Source organism: Phoca vitulina, unplaced genomic scaffold, assembly GCF_004348235.1.
Source record: "Phoca vitulina isolate PV1807 unplaced genomic scaffold, GSC_HSeal_1.0 scaffold19, whole genome shotgun sequence".
In the NCBI taxonomy this organism is placed as follows: Eukaryota; Metazoa; Chordata; class Mammalia; order Carnivora; family Phocidae; genus Phoca; species Phoca vitulina.
In genome coordinates this window covers 26,704,583-26,726,611 of record NW_022589722.1, presented here as the reverse complement: position 1 = coordinate 26,726,611, position 22,029 = coordinate 26,704,583, and the positions used below count along the sequence as shown (strand labels likewise).

Here is a 22,029-nt window from a genome sequence, read left to right as displayed (position 1 = left end):
GGAACACAGGGCTCCAAGACACCAAGATAAAAGCTACCAGTTTCTCAAAAATCTGTACCTGGAACTGGCATACCATCACTTCACTCTACTCTGTTGGTAGAGGCAGTCAGGCCGGCTCAGATTCGGTGGAGGGGAAATAGACCTTACCTATCAATGGGACAAGTGTCAGAGAATTTACGGTCACACCACTCTTCCATGTGCCTTCCACTCTTTTTAGGTAGATGTTATATTTTTCTGTTTCTTGTAGTCCTTGGTTTTAGATGATTTCTATGATGAAGAGGTAACAGAAAGGCCGTTTATATGCCATCCCTAGACATCTGACTAGTTTTTAAGACATCTGAAGATAATGGGGGTGATAGTGACAGAGATAAGGGCAAGACTTGATATTTTCCTCACTTCCTCTAGGACCCGGGGAAGTGCCTAGTACGTACATAATAAACTCTCAGAAAGTTCTTGTTCTGGAATTCCTTTGTGTCAAATTCATCTGTATATATATGTCTGCTTAGACAATAAGTAAGAATTTGGTTTATCTACTATTGAAGATAAATCAAGGAAAATAAGAACCTGTCCATCTAAAGGGAAGTTCATTAATTGATTAAAACAGTTTTTATACAGAAAATTTTTTTTCAGGAGAACCATATCATTTGGTTGCATGAAATGAACTCAGTCATGGGTCATAATAAAAAAAAATCCTGCTAGTATATACTTTTTTAGAGTTATGAGCTGTCTGCCTGAGCTCTTCCATTTCTCTAACACATTTTGTGTTGTTGCTTCTAGTTACATATGCCACTCGGCACCAGCAGAAGGCATGTAGCCCAAAAAAGGGGTGGGGTGGAGAAAAGATGAGGCGGAATCAAGCCAGCAAGAGAGTGAAACAGATGGGTTGTGGGAGATGACCCTGCCCCCATGTTGTTTTTGTTCTGGCTGCTACTGATCACATGTGAATCAGCAGCCAAGAAATTGGAGTTGGTGATCCTATGATGAAAAAGAAAGTTTGATCTCGGACTGAGTGGAATTATAAATTTACAACACTAAAACATGACACAGATTTTTTTCTTTTGGTTCTTTTAATTTACTTTTCCTCTGAGACATTTCAGAAAGTATTTTGTTTGAGATACAACTTTTGTATTTTTCTAAATAATGTAATACATATAATCTGAGATAAATATTATACTTTTAGGTTCTTTTTCATGCAGGTTGTACAGTAAATAAAATTTTAAGAGTATTTAGTGATTGGTAGAGGAGACATTTAATACATGGTGACTATACCTCCACATTTTTGGATCTTGTCTCCAGATTATCAGTTTACTAGGACTTTCTTCTGTGGGCTGTTTAAAAATGAGTAGAAAGTAATATATTTGCTAGAAATAAATCTTCCCTATATATGTATTTTATGCTAAATATTCTTTTCTTTTGTCAGTGCTTGATTCTGACTTTTATTTGGCTTATTTTCAGGGTCAAGATTGAGGACACCTTGCTTTATGTCTTACCAAGTCTTCACTTTGTTCTATGGAATAAGCTTATTGTTTTTTTAAAAGATTTTTTAAATTTATTTGACAGAGAGAGACACAGCAAGAGAGGGGACACAAGCAGGGGGAGTGGGAGAGGGAGAAGCAGGCTTCCCGGTGAGCAGGGAGCCCGATGTGGGGCTCGATCCCAGGACCTTGGGGTCATGACCTGAGCCGAAGGCAGACGCATAGCGACTGAGCCACCCAGGTGCCCCTGGAATAACCTTATTTTTTTAAAAAAGCATTATAAGCATGTTATCAAGCATACACACATGTAGAGAGAATAATAGTATAATGAGTCTCCATGTACCCAATACTCACCTTCAACAGTTACCAACATTCTGCCACTCTTGTTTCATCTAACCCCCCCATCCCATGGCCCATGATTTTATGGAAGAGTTTCGTTGTAATGCAGTTTAATAATGGTATTTTAAAAGGATATATCCTGAAACTTTTGAAATCAGTAATACTTTTTTTTAAGATTTTTTTTTTTTAATTTGACAGAGAGAGAGAGATAGTGAGAGCAGGAACACAAGCAGAGGGAGTAGGGGAGGGAGAAGCAGGCTTCCCGCTGAGCAGGGAGCCTGATGCAGGGCTCGATCCCAGGACCCTGAGATCATGACCTGAGTCGAAGGTAGACGCTTAAAGACTGAGCCACCCAGTGCCCCTGAAATCAGTAATTATTGAAAACATTAATAGATACCACCATAGCATGTAATTTACCCAATAAAAGTATGTGGTAAAGTATACATATGAAAATTTTAAGTGATCTCCAAGCCCTTAATGATCCCATAAATATGGAACTTAATCAGTTACTAAGCTATTAAACTGCTTTATTCCATTCAGAATTTATTTTTTCAGATTTTCTCAATAAAGAGTTTTTCATTTTTTTTTTTTTTTAAGATTTTTATTTATTTGACAGAGAGAGACACAGCGAGAGAGGGAATGCAAGCAGGGGGAGTGGCACGGGGAGAAGCAGGCTTCCCGTGGAGCAGGGAGCCCGATGCGGGGCTCGATCCCAGGACCGTGGGATCATGACCGGAGCTGAAGGCAGACGCTTAATGACTGAGCCACCCAGGCACCCCAAAGCAGTTTTTCAGATGGCTTTTTCTTTTATTCCAGACATTGACAGGCACAATCATAACTGCGTCACTACAGAATTTGACACTCCTGGAATGCCTGGGTCGAGCCCCACATTGAGCCCCTGCTCCACGAGAAGTCTGCTTCTCCCTCTCCCACTCCCCCTGCTTGTGTCCCCTCTCTTGCTGTGTCTTTCTCTGTCAAATAAATAAATAAAATCTTAAAAAAAAAAAAGAATTTGACACTCCTTTCTTTAATCTATTAAAAATGTGTGTGTGTGTATACGTATATATATGTTTTAAAGATTTTATTGAGAGTGCGAGCAGGAGCGGGGGGAGGGGCAGAGGGAGAGGGAGAAGCAGAATCCCCACTGAGCAGGGAGCCTGACATGGCAGGGCTCAATCCCAGGACCCCGAGATCATGACCCAAGCCAAAGGCAGGCACTTAACTGACTGAGCCACCCAGGCACCCCTAAAAAAGTATGTGTTCTAAGAAAATCACTTTTTAAACTTAGTTTTTACCTTCATGCCTAGCCCTAGACCTAGGTTGACTTTCTTTTGGGGGCCATTTTCCACACTTCAATTTTCTTTTATATTTTCTGGAAGTACTGATTATGTGCATTAAGTGCATGCCAGAATTACAGACTCATGCAGTTTAAATTCAAGCTTCATTTTAAAAAAGCTTGGTGGGCGCCTGGGGGGCTCAGTTGTTAAGCGTCTGCCTTCAGCTCAGGTCATGATCCCAGGGTCCTGGGATCGAGCCCCGCATCGGGCTCCCTGCTCGGTGGGAAGCCTTCTTCTCCCTCTCCCACTCCCCCTGCTTGTGTTCCCTCTCTCACTGTGTCTCTCTCTGTCAAATAAATAAAATTGTTCGGAAAAAAAAAAAAGCTTGGTATTCTGTGATGGATTTTTATCATCCCTTGAGTAGTAACATGCATAAATATTGAATCTCTGAATCTCAGCAATAATAATAATATAATTCAAAGTAATAGGAGGAAGGTTGTTCTGAATTAGTGAGACCTAAATTTAAGAATAGATGTTTTATTCTTTCATGCTCAATGAATAATATGAGTTAGCTTAGTAAATTAGTAAATTACCTTTTTAGGTAAATTTCTCAGTTTTCTAGTGAGAGGTATGAACTCATAATCAGGAGTGATTTCACAACTTTCTTTCCCCAGTTTTACTGAGCTATAACTTACATGCAACACTGTATGAGTTTAAAGTGTTCAGCATAAGGATTTGACTTACATATACTGTGAAATGATTGCAACCATACGTTTGGTTTTAACATCCATCACCTCATATAGATACAAAAACAAAGAAAAAGAAGTGTTGTTTTTTTTCATTGCGATGAGAACTTGTAGGATTTAGTCTCTTAACAACTGAGAGATATACCATACAGCAATGTTAACTGTGGTCATCATGTTGTATATTACATCCCCAGGACTTACTTATCTTTAATGGGAAGTTTGTACCTTTTGACCACCTTCATCCAAATTTCCCCCCACCCCCCACCTTGTAGCCATAAATCTAAGTGAGATCATACATTGTCTTCCTCTGTTTGACTTATTTCACTTAGCAGTAATGCCTTTGAGGTTCATCCATGTTGTGGCAAATGGCAGGATTTCCTTCCTTCCTTATGGCTGAATGGTATTTTATTGTATATTAACAATTGTTTATACAAAACCTGTTACTGTATGTGAAGCTACTTTTCCTAGGTCTTAGGGCTGAAGTTTTGATACTGTCCTCCTCCTGCTTTCCTTTAGGACTCACTTACGAGTTTTTGTTTTTTAAAAAACACACATCTCCATGCCATCATCCATGTGCATGTGTGTGCATGTGTGAGCATGTGCACATATGTATCAGGGTGGGGAAAGGGTCTTGAGGACTGCTGTCCTAAGGAGTCTGGGTCTCAGAGGATCCTTGAATATCATAAAATTGAATCTTTTAGTCTAAAAAGGCTGCTGTTAAGGAAAACAAACATGCTCTTTCAGAGTCCGTGGTAAAGAGTACTGAGCCAAGGGGCGCCTGGGTCGCTCAGTCGTTGAGCGTCTGCCTTCGGCTCAGGTCATGATCCCAAGGTCCTGGGATCGAGCCCTCCATCGGGCTCCCTGCTCAGCAGGAAGCCTGCTTCTCCCTCTCCCACTTGCCCTGCTTGTGTTCGCTCTCTCCCTGTCTCTCTCTGTCGAATAAATAAATAAAATCTTAAAAAAAAAGAGTACTGAGCCAGATGGATTAATCATGTATAACAGTTTTTTCCCCTAGTGCACACAGAGACACAGCTTAAATGGTTAAGTCATAGGAAAGATGGGAAAAAAATTCTTTGAAGATTAGATTCTGGATTTTCTTAGATGTTTGTTGTTTTCTAATTCCTAAAATTGTTCAAGCCCTAAAAAAATCCTTTTCCATTGTTTGCCCATACTATCTTAGAATATTAAGTTCCTAGTATTGAATCCCTAACTTTTTTTCTTTTGAACTTAGTCTTCTTCCAGCCTTTTTGGAGTAGGGTCCTTTTTTTTTTTTTTTAAGATTTTATTTATTTATTTGACAGAGAGAGATACAGCGAGAGAGGGAACACAGGCAGGGGGAGCGGGAGAGGGAGAAGCAGGCCTCCCGCCAAGCAGGGAGCCCAATGCGGGGACTCGATCCCAGGACCCTGGGACCATGACCCGAGCCGAAGGCAGACACCTAACCACTGAGCCACCCAGGTGCCCCGAGAGTCCTTAATATTTTTGTTCTTTTTAATGTCAGTCCCCCATCTTCCTTGCTCTAATCTGGATCTTTTCCAATCCATTTTATATTTATGAGGTGTATCAGTCAGAACTATGACCATGTTTGGGCACACTGTAGCCTTATATGAAGATAGAATGTGATGGTCTTTTTATTTTTTAGTTTTTAATGCCTTTCTTCATTTCATGGTGTTTCAGTATTTTATTGGTTTCCTCATCTCCAAATTAGATTAAAGTGTTCACTGAAGTCTGCAGGGAACTCCTAGGTCCTTTTTCTAGATTAAGAACTATAGCTTTTTTGGGATGCCTGAGTGGCTCAGTTGGTTAATCGTCTGCCTTCGGCTCAGGTCATGATCCCAGGGTCCTGGGATTGAGTCCTGCGTCAGGCTCCTTGCTCAGAGGGGAGCCTGCTTCTCCCTCTCCCTCTGCTGTTCCCCCTGCTTGTGCTCTCTCTCTCTCTGACAAGTAAATAAATAAGTAAAATCTTAAAAAAAAAGAACTGTAGCTTTTTCATTATACAAACAATATATATGTGTTCTAGAGAAAATTTGGAAACTAAAGAAAGTAAAAAGAAAGAAAATTGTTAATAATCCAGTCAAAACCCGTTTTGTGTTTTTGGTGTATCTCCTTATTATCTCTTTTTCCTCTGGATAATATTTTTATATATGAGTATGCATTTTCATATCTTACTTTTCTTACACATTAGATCATCATTTTCTATATTTTAAATGCTTTATAAAAGTAATTCTTAACTGCGTAGTAGGATTCAGTGAATGAATAAATTCCTAATTCACTTAACCATGAGTCCATGCTATGTTTGTTTTTTTTCTTTTTTAGGCCATGCTATGGTTTAATGAAAAGATGCTATTGAAAAGATTTTCGTGTTAAAATGTATTCTTTATCATTTTTACAGATCTTAGTCCATGCTGTGGTTTAATGAAAAGATGCTATTGAAAAGATTTTTGTGTTATAATGTATTCTTTATCATTTTTACTGATCTTGTTCTTATGTTGCCAGGTGTCTTATTTTTAATAACCCATTTCTGGGTATTATGATTAAATACTCATGTAAGTTAAAATAGTTGGGCAAATATCTATCATCAGACATACATCTCTATATTTTTTTATGAAATCTACTGGCTTGGACATTGTTTTTTTTTTCTTTCAAGTAAGCTATACACCCAGCGTGGGGCTTGAACTCACAACCCCAAGATCAACAGTCGCATGCTTTATCAACTGAGCCATCCAGTTGCCCTGGGAATTGTTGTCTTAAAGAAATTTTCTCCCCTAGATAATGTTGGTACACTGTAACACTTTAATACCTTTTGGATACTCACTAAAGTGTTATTTCTCAAGGTACTTCCCCTTGGTAGTTGGAGGATAACATTTATTCCATAACTATTTCTCCTGTCACTATTTCCTTTTATGCCAATATAGGTTGTGTGTGCTGCTTTTATTTCAATTGAATGTTGTCCTCCTGAGTGATGTAGTTGAGGACAGTATCAGACTTGAAATCACATGCACTCTGTGAGCATAGTAAATACTAATTACTTAATTTAAAAAATATTTTATTTTATTTATTTTAGAGAGAGAGAGAGACCAAGAGAGCACAAGCAGGAGGGACAGAAGGAGAGGGAGAGAGAATCTGAAGCAGGCCTCCCCGCTGAGTGCAGAGCCCATTGTGGACCTTGATCTCATGACCCTGAGATCACGACCTGAGCCAAAACCAATTGTTGGACGCTTAACTGACTGTGCCACCCAGGCACCCCAGTAAATATTAATTTAAAAATGATGCTGGCTTACTTTAGAGAAAATGCTTAAGATTAATGGTAGCTTGCCAGTAATATAATTTAGAATAGTATTCAGCATATGTCCAGTGGAATAGTCTATCTCTTCACAGTGACATCTAAACTTTTGTCTGCCCTTCCATTTCCAGGTTGCCATCACGAAAGCCAAAGTGGATTTCTCCAGTGTAGTGTGCCTGCCCCCTTCCGTCATTGCTGTGAATGGGCTGGACGGAGGAGGGGCTGGCGAAAATGATGATGAACCAGTGCTGGTGTCCCTGTCTGCGGCGCCCAGCCCCCAGAGCGAAGCTGTTGCCAATGAACTGCAGGAGCTCTCCTTGCAGCCCGAGCTGACCCTAGGCCTCCACCCTGGCAGGAATCCCAATTTGCCTCCACTTAGTGAGCGGAAGAATGGTGAGTACATATGGAATTATTGCATTGCCTAATTTGAACCAAGGTCTTCATGTTCTTGTTATAGATGATTACTTTATTTCATGTCTCTTGAAACTTTCTTTAATCTTACTGTTTCTTATGAAATAGAGAAATAGTAAGTTTAGGTGATCATTATAAACCCCATATTTCCTGCCTGGGTTATTACAACTGCTTTCTGATTTGTCTTTCTACTTCTCTGCTTCTCCCTCCCAATCCCTTCCATAAATTCATTAATTCAGCAAATATTTATTGAACATCACTATCATAAACTAAGATTAGGGGTTAAATGATAAATAAGCCTTTGTTATTAGGAAACTTATCCTGTACCTTGTCAGAGTAATCTTTTAGACCTCCCTAGCTTAATACTTTTCAGTGACTGCTTTATAGGATAAAAACAAAAGCCATGTTTTACAAGGCTTGCAGGGTCTGGTCTCTTTCTGTTTCATTAGCTTCTTCTCTTATCATTCCCCATTTCTAGTCTTTGCTTTTCAAATTTTTTTAAAAAAAGATTTTATTTATTTATTAGAGAGAGGGAGAGAGCACACACCCATATGTGTGAGTAGGGGGAGGGGCAGAGGGAGAGGGAGAGAATCTCAAGAAGGCTCCTTGCTGAACACAGAGCCTGACAATTTGGGGCTCGATCTCACGACCCTGAGATCATGACCTGAGCTGAAATTAAGTCAGATGCTTAACTGGCTGAGCCACCCAGGCACCCCTAGTTTTTGCTTTTTATTTTATTTTATTTTTAAAGATTTATTTATTTATTTTGAGAGAGAGCGAGCAGAGAGGGGTGGCACAGAGGAAGAGGGAGAGTGAGAGAATTTCAAGTAGATTCTGAGCTGAGCATGTGGAGCCCTGGGTGGGCCTCAATCCCATGACCCTGAGATCATGACTTGAATCAAAACCAAGAGTTGGACACTTAACCAACTTTGCCACCCACGTGCCCCAGTTTTTGCTTTTTAGTAGTTTACAACCATGCACTCTTGCTTCAAACTTTTGTTAATGAAAAAAAATTATAATTTGTTATAAAAACTTAAGGGTTCAGAAAAGGTGTAAATAGTAATATAGCAAATACTTATGTACTCACATACCATCTGGCTAATGTACTGTTCTCCATGGATCTCTGTCTGTCCCCAGGGTAACTGCTGCCCTGAATTTGATATTTTATGGCCAAGTAGTTCTGTATTTTTTTTAACATATGAATATATACCTAATAATTATAAAATATTATTTCTCATTTTTTATATCACATATATATTTACTGGAGAGAGAATTATATGTATTCTTCTGCAACTTGTGTTTATTGTTCAATATTTATTTTCCTGTGAGTTATTAAAGGTATTCTATAAGTTCATCTCATCTAATCTATGAATCATTATTTATCAATAGTCCTACTTTTCTGTACTGATCTTTAGTGTCAGCCTTATCTATTTCTCAGTGTGCATGAGTTAGTTTTTATGCCCTTTGTTCTGTTTCACTGGTCTCTGCTCATCTCTGTGTTGTACTACATCATCTTAGTTACTATTGCTTAATGATTAGTCTTGTTATTTGTTACAATAGTCTTTCCTTGCCTTTTCTGTCTCCAGAGTTGTCTTGGCTGTTCTTGCCCTTTTTAATTTTTCATTACTTTAGAATCAGCTTGTAGAGTTATACAAAAGCAAACAAACCAAAAACCTCATTTTTTTCTCCATTTTATTATGAAAAATTTCAAATATAGAGTTTTACAACGAATACCTTTATGTCCACCTCTTAAATTCTACCATTAACATTTTGTTATACTTACTTTGTAACATATCTATCTATCCTTCTATCAATCCATCGTATTTTTTACATTTCCAAGGAAATTGCAGACACTAGCACACTTTCATTTTCTTGACGTATATAACGTTAATATAGAATAACACACAAATTGTAAGTGTCCTGATTGTTGAATTGTCACAGAGCTTATATACCTGTGTTTAATTGCTACTTTGTTAGGAGATATTCCTAGTACCCATAACCACCTCATGTGCTTCGTCCCAATCAGTATTCCTTCTTTTTGCCCAAAGGAAACTATCATCCTGACTTCTAACACCATGAATTAGTTTTATTGGTTTCTAAACTTTATGTAAATGGAATCATGCTGTATGTGTTCTGTTGCTGTCTTGTTTTAATATTCATTTGTATTGAATTGTGTGTGGCTCCAGCTTATTTTCATTGCTATATAATTAATCCATTTTATGAATATAGTGGAATTTGTTTTACTTTTGGTGGGTATTTGGGTTGTTTTAGTTTGGGGCTATTATGAATTATGAATCAAGAAACATAAAATTCTTGTGTATGTCTTTTGGTGTACTTGTTGGGATTTTGATTTGAAATATATAATTTATAGGTTAATGGGGAGAATACACATTTTACATATTGGGTACTAGTTAGTTTTATCTGTCCATTAGTTAGGTGTTTTGTTTTTTTTTTTTAAAGATTTTATTTATTTGACAGAGAGAGACACAGCGAAAGAGGGAAGACAAGCAGGGGGAGTGGGAGAGGGAGAAGCAAGCCCCCCGCGGAGCAGGGAGCCCGATGCGGGGCTCGATCCCAGGACACTGGGATCATGACCTGAGCCGAAGGCAGACGCTTAACTAAGCCTGAGCCACCCAAGCGCCCCTGTCCATTAGTTAGTTTTCTCTCTCCAGTTAAATAGGTCTTCTTTGATGTCTTTCCACAGAGCTTTACAATTTTCTCCATAAAGGTCATGCAAATATTTTATTTTTTTGCATGTGTCTTTTTTTGGGGGTAGACATTATCAGCGGTATATTTTTATAAAATATTTTCTGACTGATGCTGGGGAATAGAAATACCAAACTTTTTAAAGTTTTTTTTTTTTTTTAAGATTTTATTTATTTGACAGAGAGAGACACAGCAAGAGAGGGAACACAATCAGGGGGAATGAGAGAGGGAGAAGCAGACCTCCCGCTGAGCAGGGAGCCCGACATGGGACTCAATCCCAGGACCCTGGGACCATGACCTGAGCCAAAGGCAGACGTTCAACGACTGAGCCACCCAGGTGCCCCGAAATACCAAACTTTTAAAAACTGTGACTTTTCTACATTTATGCCCTCTATTTGAAGATTTTATTTATTTATTTGAGAGAGAGAATGAGAGACAGAGAGCACGAGAGGGAAGAGGGTCAGAGGGAGAAGCAGACCCCCCGCTGAGCAGGGAGCCCGATGTGGGACTCGATCCCGGCACTCCAGAATCATAACCTGAGCTGAAGGCAATCACTTAACCAACTGAGCCACCCAGGCGCCCTATGCCTTCTATTTGAGATACCACTCTGTCTCTACTCTTCTTGCCAACTCTTACTTGTCCTTCAGTATTCTGTTCAGGCATCATTCCCTTTGAGAAGCCTATCCTAACTCAGTGTTAGGTGTCCTTTTGATTTGACCAATTACCTTTTATCAGTATACTTCATCACTATATTGTAGTTGGAATTCTCCTGTCAGCAGCATGAGTGAGCCTTTGGAAACTGAACTCAGACCCTGTTATGCTTCTCTCACAACCCTCAGTGTCTTCCTGTGAGGGTTATGATGAAATCATAGTTGTTTTTGTTTTTGTTTTTTTTAAAGATTTATTTATTTATTTGAGAGAGAAAGTGAGAGAATGTGCACTCGAGCTGGGGGAGGGGCAGATAGAATCCTTAAACAGACTACCCTGCTGAGTGCAGAGCCTGACACAGGGCTTGATCTCACAACCTTGAGATCATGATCCGAGCTGAAATCAAGAGCCAGATGCTCAACCAACTGAGCCACCCAGGCGCCCCAGTATGATAGTTTTAATGATGTGGGCCTGGTGTCCTCTCTGACCTGATTTTTTCTTATCTCTGTCCCCTCGCTTACTCTACTCTGATTCAGCCACACTGACTTTCTTGCTGTTTCTTGAGCACATCCAGCCTGCTCCTGCCCCAGGGCCTTGGTACCTGCTGTGCCTTTACTGAAGTTCCTGCACAAATGTCGTTTCCTCAGGGAAGCCTTCCCTTCCTGACTTACCTTAAATAGCACCTCCCATTACTCTCTACCCTCCTTTGTTTTTTTTCAAGCACTTATTATTATGGTGTATGTGTGTGTTTGTATATGTGTGTGTATATGTTTATTGTCTATATTCCCCTGCCTTTGGTAGTTTGTTTCATGAGGCCAGTGGGCAACCAATAAATATTTGTCAAATGAATAGATGAATGGTTTACTTACTTGTTCCATCAGAGGCAAGAACTCTGTTTTTACATCCATAGTGGGAAATGCAATGGAAACTCAAACAGTTTTTATTTTGGGAAATAATGGACACTCAAGCATTTTTTTGGTGTTCTTTTCTCATTTCTCATTTTTATTTTTCTTCCCCAAGATGGCAGAGACTTCATATAAGACTTACTTATACGGTAAGGGGAAAGAGTTAGTCCGGAGGGAAAAGCTGAAGACAGAAAAGGGGAAAGGGTAACTGAGGAGATGTGAGGGGATGGGATTTAAAGGTATTGGCTCTGCCCTGAGCAGAGGTAAGGGCTGTGATTCCTCTGGGGCAGGAGGAATGGCAGTGAAGGTGATGACAGACGGCAAACAGCAGACCGCTAAAATCTTGGGCAGGAAGTGGAGGAAATTGATGCTGACAGCTGTGATGGTCTCAGGGGAGTCAAGAGCAGCTGTTGCAGGAGTGTTGGTGCATCTTCAGCCTTTCTCTGTCAACTCTTTAGCATATAAATCAATTGAGCTTTTTCCCCATTTTGAACAACAGCTTTCTAACCTTCCTAAGATCCTGAAAGAGCAGGTTATATCATTCTACTTTCCCACATTCCAGAGGCTTCACTGTGTTCTGGCTTCTGTTCCTATCTTCCTTCAGAAACTGCCATCACTGAAGTCATTAGTGTTCTTGTCGATCAAATAGGCACTCTTCATCCTGTTTGACCTCTTTGTAGCATTTGACATGATTGGCCACTCCCTCCGACCTGCAACTTTTCCTCCACTGACATCAGTGACATTACTCTTCTTGGCTTTTTCAAGTCTGCTTTTATAGCCACTCTCTTTTCTGCTCAGACCTTTTGCCAACTTTCTCTACCCACCTCTTAAATTTTGTTACTCCCCATTGTTGAGCTGTAGGGCTCCTTTACTTCTTACTCTGTATTTTTATTTTGAATGATTTCCCCCAGAACTTTGGCTCTAACCACCATCATATGCTGTTGACTGATACCTGTATTACATCTCCAGGTCAGGTCTCTCCCCCGAGCTGCAGACTCCTGTGCTCAGCTGTCCAGCACCCCCTTAGGATGTGCTGCAGACTCCGTATGTTCGGAGTCTAACTCCTCACCCACCTGCGGTTCCTGCTGAATTCTCTGTTGTAGGAATTGGCACCTCCCTCCACCTAGATGTTCAAATAAGGGGTTGTTTTATTTTGTTTTCTTCCTAAATGGAAACTTTAAGAGTTTTGTTTTATAATCAGATAAAATGTAGGAGAAAGAAAGTAAAAATTCCCTTATAGTTACACAGTTCAGTGATAGCCAGTGGCAGCAGTTAATATATTTTTCTCTCAGTTTTTGTGTGTTCATTTATTTATTCTTACACACATATACTCTGTGTAACTTATTTTCATGTAATTTTATTTCATGAGATTTTCCTATATCATTCAGTGGTCTTAAAAAACATTTTTCCCTCTGCTTCATATTTGAATTGTGTATTGAATTGTGTATCTATAACAGCCAGTCTCCTATTATAAGACCCTTAATTGTTTTTATTTTTTTTCTGTTATAAATAATACTGCAGTAAACATCTTGGTATATAAATCTTGGTGTAAGTAACTGTAGGACAAACTCTCAGAAGTAGTTGGCAAGATATGGACATAAAGTTTTTCCCTTCTTGTTGTGAAAGTAACATGTTTGGGTATGAAGTTTTTACTTTCTTTAAGTCACTGTTTCCAAATTGTCCCGCAGAAAGATGATAGTATGTTAATTTTGGAAGTAATTTTTTTATTCCATCTCCCTTCTACCTGCTTCCTCTTTCTTCCCAGCCACCAGCCACCAACTTTTTTACATTTTGCAGTGTTTCTATCTACTGAATTCATTCTTTTCTTCCCTTCTTTACAACTGCCACTTAGTGCAGATTCTTAATAATGCCTTTCTTGGATTACTGCAGCGACGGCCTTTTAACTGGTCTTACCTTGTTTCTAATCTTGTCCCTGTGGCCCCTGGGATGATTTTTCTAAATGATAAATGAGGTTCCTGCTCTCCTGGTTGAAATCACTTCGTGGTTCCCCTTTCCTCCAGGGTAAAGCTTATTAGGTTCTTCAGGATGGTAAACCAGGTCCTTCAAAGCCAGCTTCTGCCCCGCCCCTCATCTCTTCCCACTTACACTAAAAGATTTGGGATTTCCCAAAGAGATAGACTTTCACATCTCAGTTTCACTTTGTATCCTGTTTTTTTTTTCCCCTTCCCTGAATGACCTTTCTCCTCCTGACATTTCCATCTAGTCAAGAATCGGGAAGGTACCGCTTCCTTCAGGATTCTTCCCCAGACTGCCAGCTTGGGCTAGGGGTTTGTTCTTTCAGTGTTCTTCCAAACTACCCTGTGTGTAATATCTACTTGTTTGTTATTATATTTGACTAGAAGAGAACCTTTCTGAATGCAGGGATTATGTCTGTTTTACTTATTGTGGTATCGTTGGTACCTAGTCAAAAATTTTAGTGTGCTGATGAATCGGCTAGAGTGCCTGTTAAATGCAGACTCCAGTGTAGATCTGGGAGAGGCCTGAGGTTCCACGTCTCTGACCAGCATGCAGGGGATGCCAGTACTGTTGGTCTGGAGGACGACACTCTGAGTAGCAAAGTCTTAGAATGTGATTAAGTGTTTGATGAATGTTTGTTGAATGTACGAGCAAATGAATAAATGGTGAAACTGAAACTATTAACGCACTGAAACATTGACTTCTTAGATTTAAGCAATTAAGAAAGTGATTGTTGACTCTGTTGCTGGACAGAAGAAAAAAATCCAGTTTAATTCAGGGTTTAGATTATTTGGAAGAAAGACTTTCTGAGACCATTCCTGTATAGGTGAAATATGTTGTGGAATAATTCTTTTATTCTCTTTATTAGTGATAGAACATTTAGATCACAAGTTTTAACTATTTTTTTAAGTTGACCTCTAAAAATTTGAAATTTTCTTTTTTTAAAAAAGATTTATTTACTTGATAGAGAGTGAGAGTGCGTGTGAGCGGAGGGAGGGGCAGAGGGAGAGAGAGAGATAGCATCTCCAGCAGACTCCCTGCTGATCTCGGAGCCTGATGTGGGGCTTGATCTCAGTACCCTGAGATCATGAACTGAGCCGAAATCAAGAGTCAGATGCTCAACCAACTGAGCCACTCAGACATCCTAAATTTAAAATTTTCTATATAATCCCAGTGTGTAAAACAACTATTCTGGTTGAATGAAACTTAAATGGAGAAGCCAGACCCTCACTTACTTGGCATCCTTCTTGCCCCTCAGGAAACTCTCGAAAAAGCACAAGTTGAAAACTTCTGATCTGGATCACGTATCTCCTGTAATTTGAGCCGTGTCTGAGACAACCTCTTCAGTTGCTAGAATGGCTTCCTGACTGACAAGGGTCCCAAATTGATTACTTGTGATCATGCTTAGAAGGGAATATGGATACTTGAAACTGACAAACCTAATGTTGTATACAACATAATTATCATTTTGGCAAGAGAAAAGAAACCCAAGGAAGTGAAATTGTGTTGAACATCAGAAAGGAGATAGTAGGGGGAAAACTGTTAATTAGAATAATACTGAAGGGGAGGAGAGGGGCTTAATAAAGAAATATTCTGTAAGAAGTTTGATGACTACAAAATAACTTATATGATAGAATGTATGGCAGTGACCAGAAATACTAATTGCCTAGCAAAAATCACCAATTATCAAAATCAGATTCTGTTACTATAGGGAGAAAATAGGAAATATTGATCAAGTTTCTTTTTTATTCCACCCAGCAGCCACCAGTTAAATGTCTGGACAGGGGCAATATTCTCAGTGTCTGGTTGCAGGGTCTTCTACTTGTGCACCTCAGTGGTGCTTCTTCCTGTCAGGAGGGGTAAGAGGCTGTCTGTCCCAGGGAGAAGATCATTATTATATTTTATGCCAGGTCTTCTTTACATGGCTGTTTATAAGAAGGTAAAGATAAGAGCAGAAATGGAAAATCCTTGAGAAGATTGTGAGATTGGAAAGTGTGTAGTTCTAGAGCAGAATAAATTCTAGAGTTAGGAGGTGCTTTTTCATGGATGGTGTACTGTGTATTGGAAGAATGGAGTGAGAAATTTCTTTCTTCTCAGATCGATTTCATTTAGAACCATATCTTATATGAAAATTCAGTGATTTAGCAAGGGATCTTACAGGGCAATAGGCAGTGAAGGTCCTGATATCTCTATTTCCTAAACAGGGGAAGAAGTTGGAGCCCTAATGAGAAAAGGTGCCTTTCGTTAACCTAGCCCTTATTAACCTAATTGGAAAAAGTTAGTAGAGAAGTTTCAAGGTATATATATATATTAAAGATTTTATTTATTTGACAGAGAGAGACACAGTGAGAGAGGGAACACAAGTAGGGGGAGTGGGAGAGGGAGAAGCACGCTTCCCGCTGCGCAGGGAGCCCGATGCAGGGCTCGATCCGAGGACCCTGGAATCATGACCTGAGCCGAAGGCAGACGCCTAATGACTGAGCCACCCAGGCACCCCCAAGGTATATTTTTTTAATATTATTCCTCTGCCTTCTTCTAGGCCGAGCATTTACATCTAAAAGATAAAATTGAGGGCGCCTGGGTGGCTCAGTTGGTTAAGCGACTGCCTTCGGCTCAAGTCATGATCCTGGAGTCCCGGGATCGAGTCCCACATCAGGCTCCCTGCTCGGTAGGGAGTCTGCTTCTCCCTCTGACCCTCTCATGCTCTCTCTATCTCAAATTCTCTCTCAAATAAATAAATAAAATCTTTTTAAAAAAAAAAAAAAAAAGATAAAATTGAGTGTGGGTGGCTCAGTCGGTTAAGCATACAGCTTTTGATTTTATCTCACTCAGGTCTTGATCTCAGGGTTGTGAGTTCAAGCCTCATGTTGGAGCCCATTTAAAAAAAAAAAGATAAAATTGATCTACCTGTGGATCCTCTCCAGTGTGGGCTTGGAGAAGCCTGGAAGTACCTCTTTAACCCCATTGGCTCCAACTAAGAGTTCTGGCATATGTTAAATGAGTTTATCCAATGGGAAATTTAAGTTTCACTTTGATTCTTCCTTTAATGGCATGGTGCTCTTTGGCTGTCCTTACATATCCACCTCTTCTTAACACTAATCTGGTATTATTGATTTTTTAAGTATGAGTTTCAGAACTGTCTGAGTCTGCATAAGGCTTATGTTCAGGAGCCCCTAGGATGGGAGCTGAGATACCTTTTGCTTCTTTTTCTCATTACAAATATATTGCATTTCACTTATGTTATAGATTTTGTGGGCAAGCATGGGAATTTTGCCAGAATTCATATTTCAAGGCTTCTCTTGAAAAGTGCATTCCATGTTCCATATGATCAAATTACAAATGGACTTTTGGAATATAATCCATTTATAAGTTGAGGACTTGCTTATATCCTAAGAGATATGCCTCTTGAAGTTCAGGAATCATAGATTTAAGACATAGTGAATAATAATTAGCTGGAATGCGTTACTCAGAAGGCACTGCCGACAGAAGTTAGATAAATTAATGATGACAAGTTCATAAAGGTTTCTAAGAGAAATCTTGTATTTGGGAGATTATATTCTTGACCTTTTATTTTGTCCTTGACTCTTAAAATTTTATTTCAGGACAGTCATTTGTACCTTCCTACAATTCTGCTGTTGTTCACGGCCATGACCACTATGGAAATTGGTAGTCAGCAGATATTTATGAAGTGCCTGTAGTAAGTAAGACACTAAGACAGACATTGAAAGTTATACCAGTTACCAGTTTTTGCTCTATTCCCTCCTGTTCCTTTAATGAACAAACCAGTAGCTCTTTTATCAGAGCTAATCAATGTGAAATTTCTTTTTTTGCCCCCCTCCCCATTTTAGATGCTACAGATTAAATTTGGGGCTAGTGGTCTATTTATGGGGGATAATTTCTTTGGGACATGGATAGAGGTTGAATACCGGGCAACCTTTTTGAAAATGGTGAGATTTACCTTTCTTCTGTCCTGTCTTGTCCCCTTCCTAAGCATCCCATGGGCAACTGTCCTGCACTTCTTGTGTTCTGGCCAACGAATCCCTGCTTGAATATTAAAGCTGATGAGAAATCTGTAGGACTTGAATTTTTGCGCTTTGAAGGAGGTCTCATTCTCATTATTGAGAAAGTGCCTTTCTCCAACTCACCAAGGATTGAATAAATAAAGACTTGAAATATCGCCCACAAAAAACTCGCATATATCTTTACTTATAGGAACCTTCATTTCTGAAGCATGATTGAACAGATAAGAATATATTTAGAGAAGAGTGGGATAGAACATTTGAAATTATATCTTCTGAGCTGCTTATTAGAGCTTCTTATACTAATCACACACCTTGAAATTAGATTGGTGATACCTATTTTACCATTCAAGTATTTTTTCTTTTTTGGGGGGGAAAGATAATAACATATATAGAGAAAAGTACATAAATCATAGGACAGTTTACAGAATAACCATAAAGCAAAGAGTTGTGTAACCACTACTCAACAGCCGCTCATTGTGAGCCCCGGGGAAGCCTCCTATATGTTCCTCTCTGAACATAACCCCATCTTTTCTTTTTAGGAGTAGCTGCTGTTTTGACTTCTTGAAAATCATTTGTTTTTACCAATTATATAGTTCTTCTTTTTTTTTTTTTCTAAGATTTTATTTGTTTACTTGACAGAGAGAGACAGCTAGAGAGGGAACACAAGCAGGGGGAGTGGGAGAGGGAGAAGCAGGCTCCCCGCTGAGCAGGGGGCCTGACATGGGGCTTGATCCCAGGGCCCCATGGGATCAAGCTTAACGACTGAGCCACCCAGGCGCCCCCAATTATATAATTCTAAACAACATAGTTTAGTTGAAGTTTATATGAATGGAATTCTGTATTCTTCTTTTGCTTGGCATATGTGGTATTCATTTATGTATATAGTTTTAGTTCATCCATTTTCATTACTGTATAGTGGATGCACCTATGGAAGAGTACTCCATAATTTTAAAGAAATCTTCTGCTGATGAACATTTGGGTTGTTTCATTTGCGGGGGAAGAAGAGCAGAGAGGGGAAGAAAGAATCCCAAACAGACTCCACCCTGAGTATGGAGCCAGTGTGGGGCTCATCCCAGGACCCTGAGCCAAAACCAAGAGTCAGATACTTCACCAACTGAGCCACCCAGGTGCTCCTTAAATTTTTTTCTAAATGGACTCTCATTAATTGAAAATACCCCCCACACATTCACTGATCAGCAAAGCTACCTCTTTCATATATCAAGGACTGACCTCATGTATGGGTGTGTTTCTGAGCTACTGTTTCCGGTGGTCTGTTTGTTGATGCCTGCACCAGGACCTCACCGTCTTAACTATGATAATTGTGTAATAAGCTCTGTTATATGGGAGAAGTAAGTCCTCCCACCTTATTCTTTTTCCAACAGTGTCTTTCTTGGCTTATTCTTTTTCCTTTGCATTTCCATATGAATTATAAAATCACTGTGGGATTTTGATTAGAATTTTTTGCATTAGCTCTATAAACCAATTTGGGGAGAATTAATATCTTCATGATATTACGTGGTATATTTTTCCACTTATTTAGATTTTCTATGAGGTCTCCTGATGAGGTTTTATAATTTTTTTGTGTGTTGGTCTTACACATCTTTTGTTAGATTTATTTTTAGAGGTTTTATATATTTTAATGCTATTGTGTTATCCTTGAAACATTTTTATTTTCTCGCTGTTGCTGATCCCCAATTTTTTTTTTAAAGGAATAACAGTTTGTATTTGTTATCTGCCGTGCTGGGTGGGACAGGAAGTAAGCAGGAAAGAATGGCAGTGGAAGGGACATACTAGGTCCTCTTTCATAGGCTTTTCTCTTCCTTTGTGTAAAGCTTAGGAAGTACTCATTTGTTCTCCATAAGTGTGTAGCCTGTGGAAGAAAGGGCAGATCATGTATTCTTTCTTTGTAAGGGTACGCACTGTATCCTTTCAGTCTTTAGTGTTGCCAGGGGGTACTAATTAACTGCTGAGAGAAGTAAAAATTTTGAGTGGGCTGTTTCTGATCTAAATTACCGTATTTTCTTGGGGAAAGGAAAGAGACTTGTTAAGTTCCTCAGGAAGCCTGGTTGTCATGGATTTTCTAGATTAGGTCTCCCAGCTAATGTGAAAATGCCCAAATCTTAAGTATGTCAATTCATTAAATGATTCTGCTTAAAATGTGATTTAAATAATTTCTCAACCTACTTCATCTCAGCACTTAGAATAATCAATTTCTCATTCTCAGGTATTCATCAAATATTGTTCTAGGTTCCTGGAGAAAAACAGATACCAGATATAATCTCCCTCTTAAAACAGTGAAACAGAGGGGTGCCTGGGTGGTTTAGTTGGTTAAGTGTCTGACTCTTGGTTTTGGCTCAGGTCATGATCGCAGGGTCCTGAGATGGAACCTGTGTCTGGCTCCACACCCAGGGTGGATTCTCCCTCTCACTCTGCCCCTCTTGCCGCTCGCGTGCACTCACTCACTCTCTCGCTCTCTCAAATAAATAAATAAATCTTAAAAACAAAACAAAACAAAACAAAAACCCAGTGAAACAAACAAAAATGAATGGATCTCATCTCCCAGAGTAAATCGCTGTTAGCATATGGCTTACTTACCTTGTCTTCTTCCAAATGTACATTTTAAATATAACTAAGCTAATATTATGGTTTTTTTTTCATTTAGCATTACAGCTTAATATTTTTCAGATGTCATTGAAATGTTTTTATAATTAGCCTTTATAATGGGTATGTAACATTACATTCTGTGCCATCATTTATTTAATTTTTCCCCTCATTGGACATTTGAATCATTTTCTGTTTTTCACACATATACTAGTATTCAGATGAAAATCTTTTATTTATTTATTTTTAAGATTTTATTTATTCATTTGAGACAGAGAGATACGGAGAGAGAGAGAGCATGAGCAAGGGGAGAGGGAGTGGGAGAGGGAGAAGCAGACTCCCCACTGAGCAGGGAGCTCGATGTGGGGCTTGGTCCCAGGACCCAGAGACCATCATCTGAGCCACCCAGGCGCCCCAGATGAAAATCTTTAAAGCCTTTTTCTGCATTTTGGATTATTTCCTTAGTAGTAGAAATGTTGTCTTAAATAATTTCACCATTTCAAAGTTGAAAAATTCAGTGTCTATTGAGCACCGTATGTATGTTAAGTATTGGCGAGACAGTAAGGAACAAGATGGATAAAGTTCACATTGTCATGGAATTTATATTTAGTGAAAGAAAGATTAGAGTTATACAAACCAATTCATAGCTAAAAACTTTGGTAAGTGCTTTGGTGGGTGGGGGGGAGCACAAGATATAACAGAATAGCAAATCTCATAGAGATGGTTCTAATTTAGGTGGGGGAGGAGAGGGGGGTTGGTTGGGAAAGGCCTCTTTGAGGAAGAGATGTTTAAGCTAACAGCCAAAGCACAAGTAGTGGTTGGCCAAACAAAGGAAAGAGGGAATAGCATGGGTTAAGGCTGGGGGAGATGGGGAAGTGGGAGAGGGGACAGGGCACAGGCAAGGATTGTTGGGGAATACTTGGCACAAAACAACTAAAAGAATACCAGTATGTCACTGGAGAGAGGAGGTGATGTGAAGTGAGTAGGTAGATAGGAGCCAGATCACACAGGCCTTTGTAGGCCTTGTGAAGAATTGAGGTTCTTGAGAAATACCTTGTCCCATTCCATTCCAAGTGGCCTGCCAGTTTATACTTGTGTCAACCCTGCATGAGTGCCTGGCTCACTTATTAACATTGATTATCTCATTTGTGAAAGACTTCATTAATGTGATAAATGAAATGTTTTCATTTCAATTTGTATTTCTTTGATTACTAGTGGGGAAGAACCTTTCCCCAAATGTTTGTAGCCAGTGGGTGTTTCATTGTTTTTGACCATTCAGTTCATTTCCTGTCCATTAAAACATTATTTTAAACATTTTTCCAAAAGTACTGTTGGGGACCGCTTGTTGGGAATTTGTGGAAGAGTTTCTTACATGTCTCTCACTCAGTATATACTCTGGATAAGGGGCTGGATCAGGTCAAGACTGGGTTTCTTTTGGCTTTGTTATTTTATGATTTGTGGGTATACAAGTCTGTGGAGTTGGGAATTCAAAAAGAAACTGATAGGGGTGCCTGGTGGCTCAGTCGGTTAAGCATCTGCCTTTGGCTCAGGTCCAGGAATTGAGCCCCATGGCTGGCTCCTTGCTCAGCGGGGAGCCTGCTTCTCCCTCCGCCACCCTTCGCCGCCCCCCCCCCCATGC

The 22,029-nt window shown here is 39.4% G+C and overlaps 1 protein-coding gene across 2 annotated transcripts in view; it reads left to right on the top strand.

Annotated features, from left to right (window-relative positions):
- Positions 1-22,029, top strand: part of MRTFA (myocardin related transcription factor A) — a 213,197-nt gene that overhangs the window by 89,781 nt on the left and 101,387 nt on the right. For both annotated transcript variants that reach the window (XM_032416716.1, XM_032416718.1), the window contains exon 3: positions 7,252-7,513. In XM_032416716.1, coding sequence (XP_032272607.1) covers positions 7,252-7,513 — 262 coding nt within the window. The remainder of the gene's footprint in view (positions 1-7,251; positions 7,514-22,029) is intronic.